Genomic DNA, 21,774 nt, shown 5'->3' on the forward strand with positions numbered 1-21,774 from the left:
TTTGGATGTATTTAGTTACACAGATACTCACCATGGTGGTACAGTCACCTACGGTGTTAAATACAGGAACATGCTGTACAGGTGTGTAACTCAAGGGCAATGGGTTCTACCGTATAGCCTAGGTGTGTAATAGACTGTCCCCTCTAGGTTTGTGTAAATACACTCTGTGATGTTCACACAATGACAGAATTACCTAATGACGCATTTCCCAGAATGTATCCCTGTTGTTAAGTGACGCGTGACTGTACATGCTGTTCCCATTACCTGGAGTGCTCTTCCCTGTGTAAGTTACACAGCCGCATCCCTGATTTCCTTCAGGAGTCTCTTCACATGTTATCAGTGAGTCCTTCCCTCCTCAGTTTATTGTAAATAGCCCCTCCCTTCCCTTAACATCCTCCCTGTCTCAAGTCTTCCTCATACCATTTATACTCTAAATAGCTCATGTTTCTTATTTTTAAATTGCTCTCTCCCCCTGGAAGATGGGGGTGTTGTACGTTCATTTACTGTAGAGCAGTGCTTTGCATGAATAGGTGCTGAATAAATATTTGTTGAATGAATGAATGCAATGGGCAATTCAGTAAGTATACGACTATGACATACTCATGGAAAGAAATACATTGATTCTTTGCCATTATGGTCAGGGGTAGCTGGGCAGCAGTGAATAAAGTAAGCTAATCCTGGGCTCAGGTATCCGTGTCAGTTATCAAATTTGCTAGGAGTGGTTGATTTAAAGTGCTAATTTCACTCACTTTTTATAGCTTCTTCTGATTTTAATTAAAATTAGAGGAATAACTATATGGTTATTAAATGCAAATGTCTTTTAATTTCCAAATTTAAAGAACTAAAAGCCAGGTATGTTTTAAGGAAATGAAGTTATTTTCTGAGTCACGTCATGGCCATTGTGGTAGACGTGCGGCATATTTGCAACCCCAGACCATGGCTGTGGGCAGCTGTGATCATCCTGTTCCTCTCGCCAGCCCAGAGAAGGAAGTGGGTTCCGGTTCTGACTGTAAAAACTGAAAGGGAAGGCTCCTGGGAACTTCTAGGAAGATTTCCTCAAGCCTAAGAAAAGCAGAGCAAGAGGTCATCTTTCTACTTCTGGACATCGTCTTGTTTGAAAGAATCTTTCAGTGAGGGGAGCCCGGATTGCCACGGGAGGATGGAGCTAGGCTGAGAGCCATCCAGCCTACCTGTCCGCTTCTCGTTTAGTTAGAGAATGAATTTCCTTCTTGCTCAAGCTGTTGTTGGGTGGTGTTTTGTTAAATGCAGCCCTGGGAACATCAAAACTGATACATCCATTTCGTAACATAAGTTTGAACATTTATTTCACTGTTACTTCCTTGCCATTTGTACCTCAATAAATCCAGTTTGAAAAACATTCCTTTGTGAATTGACCTTATGTGCATTTTTTTCTCTTTTAATTTTTATTTTTTGCCTCAAATCTTAGAAGCAAATGAGTCGCCAAAAGTTTTTTGGAAACACCAAAATAAAAGCTTATAGGGCAGATTTTTCCATATGGGTTACTAAAGCAATTCTAATTAATTTTTTTAAAGTTTATAGGGGTCTGGGGAAGGAGATGTATTAATGTGATCCTCAGCTTCTTTGAGGCTTACAATACTGTTTATTTCTGTGCTGATTTCATCTCTAGAAATAGCTGTGACCAAGTATTAATAAGCTTATAATTCATCTGCCACTTTGGACAGACAAAAATAGCTGCTCAATATTTTCTGCTGTTATATGCTTTCATTTTTATGTTTTTCTTACATTTTGCTATTTCAATTTCAATTTTAGAGACATAACTCCCCATTGCTTTCGAGAAAGCTGACTTTGAGGGGCATTGCATTCTGTATATTGGTATACTAGTAGTTCTCAAATACTTTGGCATCAGAATTTTTTTTTTTTTTCCCCAAATGAAACCTTTCTCAAAATCCCTTAAGGATGGGGTTTTCAGGCATTTAAAATCTTTATTGTTTGGTAGGAAAATATTTCATTGCTTACTTAATCACGGAGTACGGTTTGAGAGCCTGCCACATACAGGGTTAATGAAGAATGACCCTGTAAGTTTTCCTTCAAACTAAGGTACTTTGGAGAGTGAAATAATTATTCCAGGACAACAGACATTGGGACAATTGGGACTGTCCCAGGCAAACCAGGCTCGTGGTACTGAAATGATGGACATCGTAGCAGAGATACGGATCTCTGGTAAAGGGTGGTAGAGAATTGATGTGAGCATCATTCCCACTTCTACAACCCCAAGCCCTCCAGTGCAGCTCAGCAGCCCTGACCCTGGAGGGAACCTCTGCCCCCAGGTACGCAGAGCAGTCACACCGCTGGGGTGTTCAGCCCTCAGCAGGCGTTTGTTGAGCAGTCGCTCTGTGTGTCAGATGTTAGCTGAGGTACTGAGAGTGCAAATTCATTTATTCAACAGAACTTGGAAACGAATAGTTCCATACCACTAACCACTGAGGGATGTAAGAATGGATTATTTAAATGGAAACAGGCAGGGCAGCCCTGAATTTCAATTTAAATGTGATGTCTTTTACCAGGCTTTCTTCCCTACCCTCCACCCCCTGAAATTGAACTACTGTGAGGACCTGTGGATGTTCGTATGTGATCCTTTTGGAATCTGTGTTATAGTTAGAGGTCACAAAGGTGTAGAACACAACTGTATGTGTCATGTTGGGTGTACTAGTGGTAGGTGTCATGTGGAAGTAGTGTTGGAAAGAGTAACTAGAGGAGATACAAGTGATGTGGAGGGGTCTTGTGTGTCTCTATCTCTCTGTCTCTGTAAGATTTGGGAAGAAGAATGTGGAAGTATGTTTTTTTCATTAAGAGAAAAATGAAGAGAGAGAAAAGGGAATGAAAAGGAAAAACAGATAATCAAAAAGTAGAGTAAAGTGCATTGAACTGAGAATTTTCCATACCACAGTAGTACATGAAGAGCTGTGCAAAGATGCTTAAGGTTAGAAAATCGCCTCTCACATCTGGCTTGGCCCTTCCACTGGTACACACAGCACACTCCCTTTAGTGACAGCTCCTGGTGTGACATTCTTAATGACATGCCGTCTTAACGAGTCTAGGATTCAGTAAATGGAATCTTGAGACTCTTGACCCTGGTTTAGTTTTCTAAATAGTTGTATTTAATTGAGGATATTTTTTAGTGATTCACATATAAAATATCAAAGAACTAACTTAGTATAATGGATTTTAGACTGGTGTTTGACTTTAGTTTTCATGTTAATTTACCCTGATGTCTTATTTTCCTTAAGATCAAAAAAAGGAACTTTTTTCCCATATCTTTTAGCCATTGTAAAATAACATGATTACTAGTGTTACTTTTAGAAGATTGTAAATAGTGAGTTATGTATGATTTCTTCTTATTTTGAACAGTTTTTTTCCCCAAGGAGAATAAATAATTATATATAAAACAAAATTTGGAGTGTACCTGAATACCAGAAAGTTCAGGTACATCTTAGTTGTCTCATTGCTGAATTCAAACTTCAGGACTTAGGAATTAATTAGTAACTTATGAACACAAGAGGAGCTTGAACTCATTGAAGTTCTTTTGGTAAGTTTAGACATGCCTGTATTTTAGAGATTCGTGAACACTTAAACAATGATTTTTGTTTTATTTTTAAGTGAAAGGCTAACTTAAACAAAGATACTAAAGGTCCATGTGAAATTAAAGAGCAAACTATTAATATTTTCCTACTGCAGTTTTTAAGCCTGTAATATTAGAAACTATGCATTGTTTGCACTGTGGATTCATTGTTTCAGAATATTATTTTTCCTGGATTAGTATGTCAAAAAAAGCAAAATAAAAAAAAAACCAAAAAAATAAAACTTAAGTTAACTTTGTGAATAAAAAATGCAGGACTTAAAGAAAGATCTGCTTCAGAGCCAACAGTCGCACCAGAAGAGCCCGAGCCATATGCTGACCCAGAGGAGGCTCCCATGAGGGCAGGTAAGTTGTCCTCATCCTTCAAGTCTCACTGGGATGTGCCTTAGCCTGACAGGCATCCCAATTGCAGTTTACAGAACCATGTTTTATCCAGAATTTGTTTCACATTTTTACAGAATATTGAGCTACTTTTTCTTCTCCTTTGAAATCTTATAGTAAACAAAATTTTTCTAGTAAAAATTTGCACAGGATAATTTTAATTTTTGAGAGATAAAAAATCTTAGGCACAGCATTTGTTCTTTGTCCAAGACCACACAGAATCCTCATGAACTGAGTGTTATGTTTCTTGATTCCAATTCTAGCACTACAGTACCATGTTACATTGAAAGTAAAAATACACACGTTATACACTAGTGTCATCATTTGTCACGTGATTTAATAGAGTAGGTCTAGTGGGTTCTCAATCTTTTTTATATGAGGGTCAATTACATCGACACCTGTCCACATCATGTGATCCTCTGTGAAGCCTGTCTTGCATCTGCGTGGATCAAGTATCTCCACAGTTACCCAAGGGCCTCTGATCCATAGGATGGAAAATCCTGAAATATTTTAATAAATCAGTAAATTAAATTTTAATCCATTAGTATCATTTCTTATTTATGGTATGGTATTTATTATAAAGTACTATATGGTTTCTGCACATTTTTCGTTTACCCAGTTCTCAAGAACTTTGGTTTCTTTCCGCCACCTGTTGGAAGTGTTAGGTATGACACGGCATATTTACTGCAGCCGAAGTAAATACGGTCCAGAACCGTACTTTAGGCTGATTTTATCACTGTGTACTGATAAATAATATTGTATTTTCCTTCCTTCTTTTTAAGATAATTGAGTTGCTCTGAGTTTTGTTCAGCTCATAATCCTAGGAGAGTTTACTGTCTCCCTTTCATTCCTGTAGAATTGCTACAATCATACCATGGCTCTGGAACAAGAAATGAATTTTTTTAATTTTTTTTTTAACATACATTTAAATGTGTGTTTGGATTTAGCAACTCAAATTTTACTTTGCACTAAAAAAAAAAAAAAATTATTCTTTAACCCACTGCTGTCCGGCTTCTGCCTCCACTAACCCTTTCCTGGGGTGAGGAAGAGCGCTTACAAAATCATGGAAAATTGAAATGGCGTGGTGTACTCACTAAGTTCAAAGCCAGTGCTGGTAGCAGATGATTCTGGAGAAGTCTCTGAGGGCTCAGTTGTGGAGGTCTTACATTCTCTTCCAAGGAGTTTAGGTTTTCACCTGTTTGGGCAAAGGAAGCCATTAAAGGCTTAGGCAAAAAAGCAGAGTGCACCACTTCTAGTAACGCAAATTATATTCTCTTCAGATGGTGCTTTCAGCAGTTGTGAAACTGGGCATCCAGTTAGGAAGCCAACGTAGGCATTGTGGGAGGATGGGGGAAGAATGGAGATTGGCAGACTCTTCTGTAGTTGTAAGAGAGTACGTATAAAAGTGGCTTGTGAAATATAAATATCTATAAAAATAGAAGGCATTTTTGTGCTTTAGAAATGGTTTTGTAGTATGATTAGCATAATAGATATTAAACTTTTTCCCTACCTGAAGTTCAAATTAACTTCTTCCAATTTTTTCTCGGAAGATTAGCTTTTGTAAATAAGTGATGTCACTGACATCATTTCACATGACAGCATTTATGATACCAAGTCTGGTGCTACTGTTATTCACTGAACATAGAGTATGTTTGTTAGAGAATTTATAATGGTGTCAATGTAATTATAGCTTCTTGTTCCTGTGTCATGTTGCAAGTGAGTCTGATAATCTAATAAGCACCACAGTGGTGGTGTCGGAATGTCATTGTCAGTGTTCATTTTTGTAATTCACATTTATTTGAATCTGTGGATCTGACTGTCAGATGTGTTTCTCCAAAGCTGAAAGGATTGTCTGTTACAATGTAGGGTCTTCCTGACATCTGGGAGTGGTCGGCCAACCCTGAGAACCCTCCGTCCTCACACCAGCAAGGGTGTCCTCTCTCCGCTCAGGGGAGGCAGTGGCTGACCATATACATTAATCTATATTGACTTTGTCATCTAGATTTTTATCTTTAGTTCCCAGTATTTCTCTTTATGAAAGCTTTTGTTATTAGTGTGAATTGTATTATTAATAATTACAAACTGAAGTCATTTTGCTCTTTGTGAGGCTTTTATTTAAAATAAAAATATGAGCCTGAATTACTTTTCTTTCTTTAAAAATCTTATTGGAAGTCTTTTAACACTTACATCTGCTGGGGAAAAAAAACCAATTTATAGTATCTACCATGTTTGTCAACAAAGGAAAAAACATGCTAAACTGATATAAAAAGGATGCATAATTGCTTAGCCACATATATTTATTTTAACATCTAGGCATAAATTCCATATTTGAGTGTTAGAGTTCCACATTAATGTTTGAATTTTTCTACTTAGTTATGTTTTGTAATTATTTTAGAACCCCGATATATCGAAGATGAAGTAACAGAACAAATTCAGCCCCTTCTCCATGACATGGTATACACAGAACATGGTATGAATTCAAATCTATTGTTTTGTCATGAATTACTAATGTATGTTTAGTTACGTGACTTGGACGTTACTTTAAAATTTAACTGTTAGTTGGATGTTTGGATTATTTTCTTAAAATTTTTAAATTCAAAGTTATTAGAGTACAAGTATTACTTTTGAGTAGCCCAGACGTATTTTATTTTACCCCACCTGATGGTGAAGAAGCTTACTCCATACATGTAAGAGAGAAATGGTGGGAATAAATGCACATACGCAAATTGGGACCAGTGATCCATCAGGAGTAGATGGGAAGACAGAGAGGAGGAAAACAGGACACAACTGAGCTATGATGGGTTATCTAGGTGCTGCCATCCACCCTCAGACTTCACTTCCTGCTTGGCTGGGCACCAAAACAAAGCAGAGACGTTTTTAGTAATATAGGCTAGATTACCAGAAAGGAAAAAACACAAGAATATAAAGGATTTTCCCAGCACTTAGAGCTAAACCATTTCTCATGTGGAGCTCTGTGTAGTGGATACTAAATGATAGTTCAGAAACCAGTGTTAGGATTTCATAAGGCTGCTTATTAAAGCCTCCCTTTATGAAAACAGAGACAGTGACCCCAAAATGTAACTCGTGAAGGGATCGTGAGGGGGCAGAACACTGGTATCTTATTACTCCTGATGGTTTGGTAAGGTCCTAAATGTCCTAAAGAAAAAAAAATGAGTTTCTTAAAAATAAACAAACAATCCCTGTCATTTAAACTGTTTTTGCTGATGTTGCTGGGGGTATAGGAGCCTGTGCCCTTTTATTGCCGGCTGCTTTACAGGCCAGAAAGCCACTTCGTCTGCCTGTGTGAGCAAGCACAGGCTTCCCTTCCCTCCAGCTTTTTCTCTAACTTTAACCTAATGCAAGGAAGATGCAGCCTAAATAAGGGATTTCATTATAATGGGTGAGTGGTCTAACCGGGAAACCCAGGATGCTCTGTGAGGCTCACCCCGACTCCAGGTCAGAGAGGCTTCCTGGAGGAAGTGACTGCTTCACTTAGGAGCTGGAGGCTGGTGTAGAACTTACTCGCCGCTGAGGCACGAGGGCATCTGAAGGTATTTCAGAATGGCTGGCACGTGGAACACGTAGGAGGAGTGTGCTGAGAGAAAGGGTATTTTTACCTGATTCTGAGAGTAATCGAAGCCATCGGGGAGGGTGTTGAGGAGTGCTGTGTATTCTGTCTGCAGCATGAAAAACGCATGGGAGGGATGCAGGCGGTCAGCAGGGAGACCGGGTGGAGGGTTGTGCTGGTAACCCAAGTGAGTGGGGATGGTTGGCCAAACTCCGAGTAGCCAACGGTGGGGATGGAGAGCCGCCTTCTTGGACCTGTTCTTTTCTCTGTCGAGACTTTCTCCTTAGGAATCACACATATGGTCCATGGCTTTAAATATTGTTTATATGTTGGTGACTTCTGAATCTATAGCTGCTGCCCTGATCAATCCAGGTTTATCCAGCTGCATAAGACATTTCCATTTGGATGTCTCATCAGTGTTTCAGACTTAAAATATGCCTAACGCAGAACTCGTGATTCTTCCCCATTTCACAGCTCCTCTCTACCCTGAACCCCAGCACCACTCTTAGTCGCCTGCTATGTTTTAGTTAATGGCTTCCTTTCCCACTTAGTTGCTTAAGCTAAAAACCCAGGAGTTTCTGTTGATTTCTCACTCTTCTCCCTTCACATATCTAATCCATCAGCAAGTCCTATCGGCATTGCCGCTGACACCTATCCTGGCCCTCCAGGGCCTCAGCGGTGCCTGTGGCCTCTTGCCACAACTGCTGCTGTAGCACCCGCCTGGGTCTCCCTGTTTGCATCCTTGCTCCTCTATAACCTGTCAGGCGTGGCCCAGCCAGCTGTGCCTTATCTGGTCACAGCCTGCTTCTCCTTATCAGTTATTTTTCTCTAGCCCACTGGCCTCTCCCTTTTCTTTGAAATGGCTCAGCCCACCCCTCCCTTGGAGCCCCTGCACCTGATATGTCTTTGGCTGTGATATTTCTCACCCCACCTGATCTTCACATCTCATGACAGCATGGCTCCCTGTCGTCCGCACCCCGGTGCATCCCACGTTGGGATTCAGGTCCTGCATCTGCCATTGGTTAGCTGCATGGCTTTAGCAAAGTGTCTCTAGTTCTTCATCTGTCCGAGTGAGATACCAGTACCCACCTCATAGGGGTGCTGTAACAGCCGCAGAGCCCTTGCCAATGCCCAGGGTCTACTTAACCCTCGGAAAGGTCTGTTCATACCAGGCTGTCCCTGACTGAGCAGTGGAGGCTCAAAAGTAGTGTACCATGTTTGGCTGGTTTCCCTACTGAAAACAGGGACATTGCCATTGAACAGAGAACTAAGTCCTGCTAATGTAAAACTCATCAAATTGCACTGGCTAGAATGACAGCAGAATAAGAAAAGAGGGATAGGGTAAGAAGAAAAACAGTAGTAAAATTCGCAGCAGGAATTAGAATTGGTGATTGGTTTGCTGAGTAGCAGAAAATCTGAAATGAAGAGGAAAATACAGTAAGCTATGATGAAAAGACAGAAGACAAATAAATAGTGTGACATAAATAGGGCTGCCTGGTTCAGTAACACCTGAGAGCCTAACCATGCCACTGTAAAGGAAGAGTAACCAAGGAAGCCTTCCTGCAGTTTGGGGGTGGGGTCGGAATTCAGCAGCAGTGGGAAGTAGTAGTAATTTTATTACTGAAATGATAATAACACCTAAGTACTTACCATGGGCCATACATTTTTCTAAGTGTTTTAATCTTCCCAACAAGGCTATGAATAGGTACTATTATTCCCATTTTATGTAAGAGAAATCTTAGGCTCTGAGTAGTTAGATAATCTCTCCACAGTCACACAGCTGGTGTGGAAGAGCTTAAATCCAGAACCATGTGTTCCATACCCCACACGCCTACTCTCTGCGCTGCACAGCAAAGTCCAGCTCGTGCAAGGTCTGTAGCTCAAGTGTTGTGTGTGGGAGATAGTCTGCTGGAAGCCACATCACGTTATTGGGGTAATTTTTAGGCCCAGTAACAATGTAAACCGTGTTACAGTGGAATAATGTAGCATGTCCAACATCTACACAAAGGAAGCAGAACAGCGTAGTATATCACAGAAGTTAATCTCAGAAGAAAGAAAGGGCATCTTTGCATAACTTAAAGGCTAACCATAGGAATGTTTGGACACACAGCGTCATACAAGTCAACCTATGACCTAGCATATGATTTCGACAGGTGGCTAGCTGTTCTTTGCTGTAGAATGTTTGAATGGTTCTCTAAAGTTGTTACATAGAATTTTATGTCAATTTTCAGTAAAAGGTCATAGTGTGACCTTTTCTCTGAACCCAGTGAAAATCAGAGGCAAATATGATAATAATTGTGAAGTTTTTATTCATTAATTCATCAGATATTTATTGAGTACGTCCTATGGCTACGCATGGCCCTAGGTGCTGGGCATCCATAGTGAACAATATAATATGAGGTCCCTGTCCTTGGTGAGTTCACGTTCTAATGAGAGGAGACCACCCTCCTCCCCGCTGAGGCAGACTGCACTTGGCCAGAGTGAGGGACAGCAGCATCTGCAGTGGCCAGAGGACAGGCAGAGACTGCCCAGCAGCAGGAGGGGGGTGGCAGCCCTTCCAAGGGGCATCTGTGTCTAAGTTGGCTGTGGCCAGTGGGCCCTCACTGTAGCCTGCTGTCCCTTTGTCCATTGCCATAGCTGAAGGAGAAGACCTGCAGCAACAAGAGGGTGGACCGGTGGGAGAACCACAACCAGAGGATAACGATTTCCTTACAGCAACTGACGTAGATGATCAATTCGAGACCCTGGAACCTGAAACATTTCATGAAGGTAGAGCACTTTTTTTCTGTTTGTTTGTTTCAGAATAAAATACGATAGATGATTTATAATTATAATTACTGAAGCTTTTCTTAAACTCCTTTAAAACTAATATTTAACTTATCTAAATTCTTTTAAGTTGAAGCTTAAAGCTTCAATTAAAGTGATTTTTTCCCCCAAATAAATAGATATTCTGATTTTGCTTCAAAGTACTATTAAGAGAAACTTAAAGTATATAAATTTCTTATGAAAAGCAAGTGAAATACTTTAACAAACTACTTTTCCTATATTCTCCTGCCTAGGTTGCCATTTGTTATGTGAAATTCAAACAACCAGTGAAATATTTGACTTGATAATTTTTCTCAGGCTCTAGTTCAACATGAACTCTGTAACGACTGTGGGTAGAACACATTTCTTAGCTTCTATACCAGGCACCAGCAAGCTGTTTCTGTAAATAGACAGATAGTAAATATTTTAGGCTTTGTGGACCATACAGCCTCTGTCGCAATGACTCAGCTCTGCTGTCAGCACAAAAGCCGCCAGAGACAATACCTAAATGGGTCAATATGGCTGTGTTTCTATAAAACTTTACTTACAGAATCCTACACAATACAGCTGGTAAATGGTTGCAAGGACTTTTTTAAAGCATAAAAGTAATGAAAAAGTAAAGTTCATCTCCTCACAGTGTTTAATATATTGAGAATTTGCTTTAGAAGCAGGCAGCTCCTAATTTATCAGAGGATGTATTTCAAAAAGCTTATATCCATGCTTGTTTGAAAGGCATGGGTAGAAGCTCTCTAGAAAACAGTGGGACAGGTCTGGAAAGTAGAACGCTGTAGTGAAATGTGAAGTGGACTAGAGATTAGCACTTCTCCTGGTCCAGCCTTTGTCACTGTGTTACTCTGTATAAACCGTCCTCTCTCTTTAGCACAATGTGTTGGTGTTCATCAGCCTGGGGTTATTGAGGGGATCAAGTATGAGAATGTGTGAGACATTTCGGAGTGTAGCTCTGGTGAAAGATGAAGTGTTAAGCAGACATTTAATATTTCCATGTTTCATTTTAATAGTTATTTCTTTTGAAATAAAATTAATCATAAGCATAGATTCTGAATATACCAGACTATGTACACCATTTTTTATAAAAGTAGTAATATCAATCTGATGTTTTTTCAGAAACTGTGGACAGTTACCATGGGGAAGAGACAGGTGAGATTTTAATTTAACACTCTTCTTTCTCAATTATAATGAGTCTTTTCCTTTGAGACATCATCATAAGATTATATATTTAATATTACCTACTATTTATTAGTAACAATATAAATTATTTAATATATCACATGATATGTACTTAATAATTTTATTACATATCATGTATTAATATATTATCTTGTGAATATAGCTTTTGTGTTTTGAAGTCTATTTCTTAAGGATAAATTCCTAGTAGTGGAATTATGAGTTTTGTAGCCTTAAGTTACAGAGTCAACGTAATATCAGACTTGTGTTTGGTCACGGTGTCATGCACCCCCGAAGGTACCCTGGAGACGGATGCATCATCTGTCAGTAAGCCTGTGTCGTTGGCTAGTTTTTCTTCCAGTGTGGGAACAGATCATTCTTACTGTGCTTGAGGACCATGCGATATTGTTGACTGGCGTTTAGGACTTGTATCATTTTAACAATATGTATCTGTAAAAACTAGAACTATGTTTTGGTCTAAGAGAAGCATGGAGTGCCCAGTATCGGGTCCAAATGAGGGCAGGCTCGCTCTGCAGCAGGTTCTTGCTGGCTGGGCAGGAAGACTCACCTGCACTGCTCTCTTTTTTTTCTCTCTGTCTCTCTCATTTTTATTTGCTGGCTGTAGTTGAATCTGCATAAACTAAATGAGAATATAGCTTTATTATTCTGTGGTAGGGCTATAAACCCACTGATGATGAGGACTGCCTTATTCATCTTTGTATTTGGCATTTAGCGTAGTTAATAACTATTTGTTCTATGAGTGGACATGTTTGAACATCATTAGGCTTTGATTTCACATTTCTACCATTACTAGAAATTGTACTTTTCTGGTTTCGATGATTGCATGTAATCCTTATTCCAGACACATTTGTAATTTCCTAATTATTTCTCAACTTGTAGTTTCACAGGACTATAATCAGGATATGGAAGAGATGATGTATGAACAGGAAAATCCAGGTTTGTGAATGTTAAAATTATTGATATGTGTTTCTGTTTGAAGCAGTGGTCAAGGCCTTTTAAACCCGGGGTTAATGATTCGCTCTGATGAAACACAGATTTCTTTATACTTATAGTCACTTTTGATTGCCCATATATTTATAGAGATTTTTGAATATGATTTATATTACATGGGGAAATGAGGGAAAAAGGAGTTGTGTTTTTCAAACCACTACAAAGATTTTGGTCTTTGTAGGTAGGATGTTGCAAAGAATATTTGGAAATTGAAGAGGTGGGATGATGTAGCAGAGTCAGGCTGGGTGCAAATCCTTGTTCTGTTTCCTATCTCTTCCTGTCTTTGTGATGTAGCAAATTAGGGAACATTATTCAGCTTAAATTTTATGAAATGATAATGACAATATCTGCCTTACAAGGTTGTGAAGATGAGAATTAATTTGTGAATCTTTTAGAATGGCATCTGGTAATGTGTTTGGTTTTTTCATTTTTGGCAATGGTGTGTTTTTGTTTTTCTAGATTCCAGTGAACCAGTAATAGATGATGAAAGACTGCACCATGATGCAGGTATTAAATGAATGTTTTCATTAGATTTTAAATGTTACTTAATGTTTTTCAATTGCAGTGCGATGTTTACATGGTGATTTTTCTTTTAAAGGAGTCAAAGAAGTAATTTTAGCACCCAATGCATGACATTTTGTCTTGTAACAAAATTAGACTATTAAAAGAACATCAGACTTTCATATTTCATCCTATCTACTAACGCCTCCATAACAAGACATGATGTTAAATCCTAACGCTACTTCTGGGCATCTTTTTCTGTGCCAATTTGAGGAATTTTGTTTGACGATAATTTACCTGCCCTTTTCCTTTAGTTGCTTTTGGGCAGAGGCATTTACTACTGCCTGTGCAGACATTAATGTTTAAAGGAATAGAATTCTGTGTTTGAGATTAAGTTGTTGTTGTTTTTTAGCAAAGCAGTTATACAGAGTGACTCATTTAATATTTTGTGTTTATTCTCTTTTTTTTTTGCAGATGGTGTAACATATCAAGACTATGATGAGCAAGGTTTGAAAATGCTTCTTAATCTTAAGCCACATACTTGTTTTAGAATATGCCATAGTTTGACTATAAAACATAGAGAATTATGTTTTAAGCTATAAATATCATAACTTAAAATATCCCCGTAAATGGTAGTTTTCAAAGAATTCCCTTGGGGAGATTGCCTATTCCAGCAGTTCTGCCAATGGCTAAATAATTTCCTAAATTCCTTACAATCATTAGAAGGCAGTTACCAGTTATTCAAGAAAAGTGATCTCATTATTTTATAGCCATTTCCCTCTTGATTAAAATATGTATGAACTGCTACTTTAGTCAAGAGCTTAACTACTCTTGCTGATTCTACAAATTAATCCTACTCTCAGAGATGACTGATTTGCCAACTTGAGGAAGGTTAAGAAGAATTGGGTTCCAGGCTTAAAGACAACATGGAGAAAATAGTTCTGGCAAATTTGTGGCATGGGCAGCATCTGATTCAGATTTAAGCCATTGTAACTCCTCTGTGTCCAAGCATTTCATGTACTGTTTTATTGAATCCATGAAGTAGATCATATTTTCTCTACTTCCCAGAAATAAGGTTCAAAGAACATAAATAATTTGTCCAAGATTGTATGACTAAGAAATGATACAGCCAGGCATTGTGGCTCAAGTTTATAACCCCAGCAACTTGGGCAGCTTGAGGATCTCTTGAGACCAGGAGTTCAAGAACAGTCTGGGCAACATAGCAAGACCTCATCTCAAAAAAAAAAAAAAGAAAAAGAAAGAAAAGAAAAAAATTAGCCACACATGGTAGTGTGCACCTGTAGTCCCAGTTACTCAGGAGGCTGAGGCAGGGGATCACTTGAGCCCAGAAGTTCTAGGCTGCAGTGAGCTATGATTGTACCACTGTACTTCTTTGAGCCTGGGTGACAGAGTGACAACTCATCTCTTAAAAAAAAAAAAAGAGAGAGAAATGATACAGCCAATGATGTATCCTTTTTATTTCATTATCTTCAAATATGATTCTCCAGAAAGAGGTCAGTTGGGTGTAAGTTTGTGTGTAAAGCAGGAAAGATGAAGAAATATGTCATGATTGAGTGGAATATGGAAGACTTTGCACATTCTATATGGTTTTAGGGCTTGAAGTTCAAATATAAGTAACATAGGATTCCTCCTTTCAAGGAGTTCTGATAGCTGGTGATTCACAATTGAAGAAAATTAGAAATGACTATGTGTAGACCTGATTTTGTTAATTTAAGACTTGAGACCCTACCAAGGTCATCATCCGTAGTGGCTATTTTTAATGGTATATAAATGATACCATTGGAAGAACCCTGGATTGTGTCTGTTGGTACTGATAATTGTTTTCATAAGAAGTTAAAGAACTTGGCCCTGAGATTGTATTTAGATTTTCTTTCCAATCTTGAATTTGAAGAAGAGAATAGGAATTTACAAATTAAATGTGTGTAGAGATGGGATTTGAGATACTTTTTTCATTTCTGCCAACCATTATAGTGTTTTTTGAAAATTTACTAGAAAGAACATGTTTGCAATGCGATTTGCGGACTAGATCTAAAGGAATTTGAAATCAAACCTGTGAGAAGTATAAAATTAGATACGATGCTAAAAAGATTGTAAAAATGAATATATTAATTTTAGAGGTATCAAAATAAATGTAATTTAAATGTTAAGAAAGGATAATTAGTATGACCTAAGGGATCATCAAGATTTGCTAAGATACTTTGGATTACCTTGCTATAGAACATTTTTTTTTTTTTTTTAAAGATAGAGTCTCGCTCTCTTATCTGGGCTAGAGTGCCATGGTGTCAGCCTAGCTCACTGTAACCTCCAACACCTGGGCTCAAGCAATCCTCCTGTCTCAGCCTCCCAAGTAGCTGGGACTACAGGGGTGCCCCACCATGCCTGGCTAATTTTTTTTTTTCTTTCTGTTTTTAGTTACCTGGATACTTTTTTCTATTTTTAGTAGAGACAGGGTCAAACATAAACGTTTTCAAGCCTAATAGATCTAATTAAACAGAGGATTATTCACTATATTGCTAAAAAGATAGCATATCTTTGTGGAATTCGGAACCAGACTAGGGAAACCAAGTAACTGTCATATAAGTGAAGCTATAAGTAGAGTAAAAACAAAACCATCTTTCAGTAAGAGAACAGAATATATTCTGTATTAAACTCCCCAACTTCAGACCCTGGAAAACATATGGATTGCTAGAGCCATCTCAAGAACCAGCTCTCCACTTAAGATACAGAAAGCATCCCACCCACATTGGACAAACCCAGGAAGCAACAGCACAGTCTTGCCATCTGATTGATTTGTTTATTCGTACACTGCATATTTATGTAGTATCTTGTCTCCAAAATGTACAACATTGGAGCAGTTCTAGTGAGGAACACACGCATGGTACGTGTTTGGATATGGATCTGATATTTTAGCAGGGGGGTAGAAATTAAACAATTTCAATGTAGTCTTCAATTATAGTTGTGATAAGTGCTGGGGAGAACAAGTAGAGTGTGTAAGAAGAGCACATAATAGAGACCTTCCCCGGTTTGTGGATGAGGCCAGGCCTTCCGAATTTTGAGCTAAGGTGAGGGCAGTGGGCAGGCAAGGGGAGAGCTTCCAGGACCGTCATGTGAGGTCTCAGAGGTGAACTTGCTAGAAGAGGGACAGGGCTGAGATGGTCCAGAGGATGCCTGTAAAGGAGGCCAAGGACATTCATCTTCACCTTAGGGTGCTGTGCAGGGGCACCCCCAAATCAGACCTGCACTTTGAAAAGATCGAGGGGGTAAAATCAGCAGGGCTTGATGTGCGGGTGTAGCTGGGGAGAGAGCAAGGTGCCAAGAACCATGTCCACTCTTCTGGCTCTGCAGCCGGATGGCTGCGGGGGCTCGTCCTAAGACAAGACAGACCGGAAGACAGGGACAGGGTGGGAGGTCATAAGTTCAGTCTGTGCATGTTGACAGTGATATTTCTTTGAGGCATCTAAGAGGAGAGATCAAATAAGCCATTTGCTGGTGCTTGGCTCTCAGAAGGCAAGTCTAGTTTGTAGTGTGGGGATTACCCGTGTATATGTGGTCATTGGGGCCAAACTCTGAGATCCCTTAGAGCAGATAGAGGGGGACCAGGGGATGTTCTATGGCTGGACTTTGAAGAAGCCCAACATTTAATGCCTGCTAAGAAAAAGATGACGTGATAAGGAAGATTGAGAAGGAGAGTACGGTCACACTGAAGTCCGGGGTAATGGTGTTTGGACAGGAAGGCGTGTTGCAACGAGGCCTAATTCTGTAACTGCTGGCTGGTGCCTCTCGGCTTAGACGAGGTGCTCGCTGGTGGTCCCGGTGGTCAGGGCCTGCGGGCAGGTGGGAGTGGATTGAGGAGGGGAGGTGCAAGGAGGAGCCATTGTCACATGTGGACGCCTCCTTGAGGAAGTTAGATTGTGAAGTGGAGGAAAGAGAGAATGACAGAAGCAAGCTCAAGGAAGGGTCACTTTGTTATTTTTAAGTTGGTAGAGGCGTGAGCGTATTTAAATGTGGGTGCCACTCGGGGACAGAGTGAGCACACGTTCACTGCTTCCTAGTCTTCCTAATGCCTCCAAAAGGACACAGTGATATGTTAAAAATAGTCCCCCCCATACCCAATGCTGGGAATAATTTCTGAAAGATAATAGGTATTTACAAATATTTCTTTATTAAATGAATAAAAGAAAAAATTTATTACTATGCGGGGAAAACAAGAAAGTTTGCTTGTAGTGAACCAGAAAACTGGAGGCATTTTGGAAGGTCAGGCTGACTGAGAAAGCAGCACTCTGGGCACGGGAGAGGACCCCGCAGAGAGGAGCCTGCTTACAGCAGGGCAGAGGAGAAGCACGGAGCCTCGTGCGGGGGAATGAGAGGAGGAACGGGCAGTGCGCCTGGTCAGGGCCGTGCGTTGAGCCTGACAGCTGACCCCGCATTCGTGGGCTGGCGGCAGAGTCCTTTGCCCCCAGGTTAAAGATCTGAGCATTGTTCCATAAACAAAGATCCCTGGTGAAAACTGGGATCCAGGATGATTAGCAGGGTAGAGCTTCAGCTAACTCAAAAGCTCCACCACAAACATGGAGAAAATTTACAAAGGTGATAAGCAGCTAACAGAATTTAAAGCCAGGACTGTTTCGGTCCAGACCAAACTCTTCCCCACCCCTCTCTAGTCTGCTCTTTCCCAGTGACTAAGCCCTGCACGTTCAAAGGTGGATAAAATGTTGTCTCTGCCCTTGAAACATGTTAAGTTTTGTGTTACAATAAAAGTTATGCAGTGCTATAAACGATTATTTTTTTCTGTTTTTTTTAATAGTATATGAACCTTCAGAAAACGAACCTTTGGAAAATGAACCTTCAGAAAATGAAGCGATAGAAATCTCCGGTGAGTTTATTCTGTAAATGGATGTTTCTTGCAAGTTAATACCCCCCTATATTTGTTAAAACTCTTGTAACGTGTGGAACAAAGAATCAATGTAGTGAGAAATACAAGACACTTTCAAGTCATCAAAAAGTAATTGGGTATTGAAATTTAAGTTGAAATTAAAGTTGATATCCTAGTATAAGTACTCTCTATAAAAAGACCCAGTCTAAAAAGAGCCGAATTTAGATATCTGAGTGGATAGGAGTTAATTTAGGAGCCTGAGGGGAGGTGAGTTAATGTAAGATGTGTTTGCTTTTTTTAGATAATGCTGTGGAAGATTCAAGCATAATTTCAGAAGGTAAGTTAATTTCATAGAAATAGTTTTACCTTCCATTGAAGAGTATGTTCATTTATTCAACAAGTATTTATTGAGCATTTTCTACTTGCTATCTCTGCAGTGCTCGAGAGCTAACAGTGTAAGAGTCTAAGGCAGAAGTCCTGTGTTTATTGGGGCAGGCATTCCAGTGGCCAAACAGATGATAAATAAAGTAATTAAAGTTTATGAAAAGTGCAATGCTGGCAATAAAAACAGAATACTGTAACAGGCAACTGCTGAGGGTGTGGAGGCCTGAATGGGGTAGGCGACCTCCTGTGAGGCAGTGATCCAATGAAAAGGGGTTAGAGTGGGTAGAGGTGGGTTGAAAGTTGGGTCCTTTGTGTTGTTTTCAGCTAGAAATAAAACCTTTTTATTGGAAGTGAAGAATGGTTTCTGACAAACAAAAATAGTTGCACATATTAAATAGCGGTGCTTAAATGCAGCTTAGGTTTATGTCGTTCTTAACAGTTTATGATATATTGTAATTCTTTCACGTATATTATTTCAGTTGCCTCTCACAGTAGACACTGAGGAGGAGGTAGAGCAGAGATCTTTGTACTTATTTCACAAATGAAGAACTGAAACCAGAGCAGTCAGGTGACTGGCTGGCCCCAGGCTCCATGGCTGTAAGTGGCCGAGCAGGTGTGTGACCCAGAGTGGAGCCCAAAGTTGACCACGTGGCGACACGTGTGATTTAACAACAATAAGTTGCCGCAGGTAGCATGGAACGGAAAATTTTGTTCATGGAATTACTTTCAGAATTCATTTAAGAGCAGCTGATTGTCAATTTCCAGATTGAATGTTACTGGTTTTGAGCTTGGTTAGGCAGAATGGATAATGGGATGGAACAGGCAACAAATGGAGGAGGTCGGTGTGGAGGGAGGGAGACTACAGTTGCCCTCACTTGGCAGCTGGGGCAGACTCTGCATGGTGCTGCAGGTCCCCTGTGTGCCAGCAGCTTCCTCCCCATGTGGCGGGGCTGGGTGGAGGTGAGATTTCCTCCTTCATACTAATGTTCTGAAGAATATAGCTGAGTCTGTATATTTATTCAGCAGGAATCAGAAAATAGAAACCCCAAATCTCCAGGAAGAACTTCATCCAACCTACCCCACATAGGTTTTGTATAAAAGAACTAACAGCGCATTGTACAATTTGACCCTGCCTTTCTTGGATTAGAAATACAGTTTTTTCTTAAGACTTTTCAGGCATTTTGATAAGCTGAGAGAGGTCATGGCAGAGACTGCTAAGGGAATCCCCTTTGGTGGACGAGGTGCGTGGGGCTGTGCGTGTGCTTCCCAGCCTGCTGCTTCTGGGCTGGGCCCCTGCAGCCCCTGCATGGACAGTGAGGCAGGCACATCTTCACACACCCACCAACCTTCTCTTCCCCCCTCTCCTCTTATCTTGGCTGATTGCTTCAATATCTACTGGGATTCCCAACCCAGAACCCTGAGAGTCATTACTGAGTCCTCCTCTCCCCCTGTCTCTAGACCTAGTCCCAAGCCCTGTTAATAGATGCCTTAAACATTTCCCAAATCCATTCTTTTTCCTAAAGCTCTTGTCCTAGTGATCTGGCTCAGCCCCTTGTCATCTTCCTGGATAATGACAGTCTCGCCTTCTAGCTGGTCATCTTGACTTCTTATTTGTCCCCTTCCTATCCTCCTTGCACATGCCATCAGGATGATGTGTGCAGAAGTACACGTCTCACTGTACCAGTCCTGTGTTTAACTGTCTGTTATTCTCTGTCTGTGTCGGCCGGGTTACTTTCCTTTGCAGATAAATAGATGGACACAGATCCTTCAGGACCTTGCAGGGCCTACTAAGGACTTTGGATTATTTTCTAGACATAGTGTAAATTTGGGAAATACTTAAGTGAGATATGGCATAACCTGATTTATGTTGCAAAGAATTATATCTACTTCTAGCTAAAGAATGATTGGATAGAACAAGGATGGAAGAGGGGACCACCCTGCCAGGAAATTATTTTGGACTACTCCAGGGAAGTGATTGTGGTGGCCTAGAGTAAGATCATGGCAGTGGGAATGGAGGAGAAAGTGGTGAACTTGAGATATATTTTAAAATTAAAATTAATGAACTTTTCTGATAGTTGTGAAGCAAAGAAAAGGAATAGGGGAGGCCTTTGGGGTGGTTTGAGTAACTGCTGAATGATGGGGCCATTTCCTGAGAAGAAGAAAACTAGGATGTAGAAGGAACTGGTTTAGGGCAGAAAATAAGAGGCTCCGTATTAGGCATTTGAAGTCTGGGAGGTAGTGTGAGATATCCAAGCGGAGTGTCAAGTGCAGAGTTGAATATGCTAATCTGAGCTAGTTGGGCAGGATCTAAGATGAATATAAATGTTTGGGAACTGTCACCATGAAGATGGTATTAAATCCGTGGAAACTGACGTGGTCATTTTGGAGGTGAGTGCAGAGAGTAGAGAGGCAGCCCAGTGACTGAGCTCTGAGGAACCCCACTATTGTGAGCTGGGTAAACAACCACTGAGTCAGGAGGAAAACAGAAGAAAAGAAGTAGAGAAGGAAAAGAGGGAATATGTTCCATGGTGCTGACTGGCCCCGGAATTTCAGGACTGGGAAGTATCTGTTGCATTTGGCAATGTGGAAATTGTTGGTGATCTTTCCAAAAACCGTTTGAGTGAATTGGTGGGAGTGAAAGCTGTACTGAATGAAGTGGGTTCAAAAAGCCTTGGAGTAAGGAAAAGTAGGCTGTCTGAATATAATAGTTAACCTTTCAGGTTATGCTGATATAATTAATTCACTATTTCCTTTTTAAAAATCCTCTTACTAAATACATCATATACCAAAAGAAGTTTCAGATGGGTTTGTTGAATGTGTATTTTTCAGAATAAAAATCGATGGTATAACATCAGTGATGGAAATAACAAAGGAAGCAAGTAATACTTTATTATATACCACAGTTTTATACCTACAATGACAAAAATGAAAGAAATTCTGAGAAAAATATTGGCAAAGTTGGTAAAGTACTAATATGTCTCTAAATACTTAAGAACCAAATAAACAGGCAAACCTATTAAGCCAGTCGCAACATGGAAAGCTACTGAGGAATTGCTGTACTGCCACTGTAGGAAGGAAATATGTCAGAACGCTAACAGTGGTTAGTGGGAATATGTGTGATCGTTTTTTGTTTCTTTTACTTTTATGTAAAATATTTCCAAATATTCTATTTTGAGCACATGTCATTTTTATAATTAGAAGCAAATGAATACAAGAAGAAAAATGATTAAAATAGCTGCATAAATATCTTATATTTTAGAAATTGCTATTAAAAAATTCCTCCTTTTGACCAACCTGTTACAATTCTTAAGGAGCAAAAGGAAAGGTGATATAATCTTATTTCTAGGTTAAGGTAATGTTAAATGGGTCGTTAGGTTTAAGCATGTTAAAATGTGATGTAACTTGATACAGCAAATCAGGTCACTA

At 39.8% G+C, this 21,774-nt stretch overlaps 1 protein-coding gene across 5 annotated transcripts in view; it reads left to right on the forward strand.

The window, feature by feature from the left end:
- The window catches only part of ASPH (aspartate beta-hydroxylase), a 224,800-nt gene that overhangs the window by 59,132 nt on the left and 143,894 nt on the right, over positions 1–21,774 (forward strand). For 4 of the 5 annotated variants that reach the window (XM_045560957.1, XM_045560959.1, XM_045560962.1 and 1 more), the window contains exons 4-12: positions 3,875–3,964; positions 6,396–6,470; positions 10,206–10,337; positions 11,499–11,531; positions 12,459–12,515; positions 13,029–13,076; positions 13,545–13,577; positions 17,896–17,964; positions 18,266–18,301. In XM_045560957.1, coding sequence (XP_045416913.1) covers positions 3,875–3,964; positions 6,396–6,470; positions 10,206–10,337; positions 11,499–11,531; positions 12,459–12,515; positions 13,029–13,076; positions 13,545–13,577; positions 17,896–17,964; positions 18,266–18,301 — 573 coding nt within the window. The remainder of the gene's footprint in view (positions 1–3,874; positions 3,965–6,395; positions 6,471–10,205; positions 10,338–11,498; positions 11,532–12,458; positions 12,516–13,028; positions 13,077–13,544; positions 13,578–17,895; positions 17,965–18,265; positions 18,302–21,774) is intronic. The other variant, XM_045560960.1, reaches the window with a different exon arrangement.

Source organism: Lemur catta, chromosome 9, assembly GCF_020740605.2.
Source record: "Lemur catta isolate mLemCat1 chromosome 9, mLemCat1.pri, whole genome shotgun sequence".
Taxonomy (NCBI): Eukaryota; Metazoa; Chordata; class Mammalia; order Primates; family Lemuridae; genus Lemur; species Lemur catta.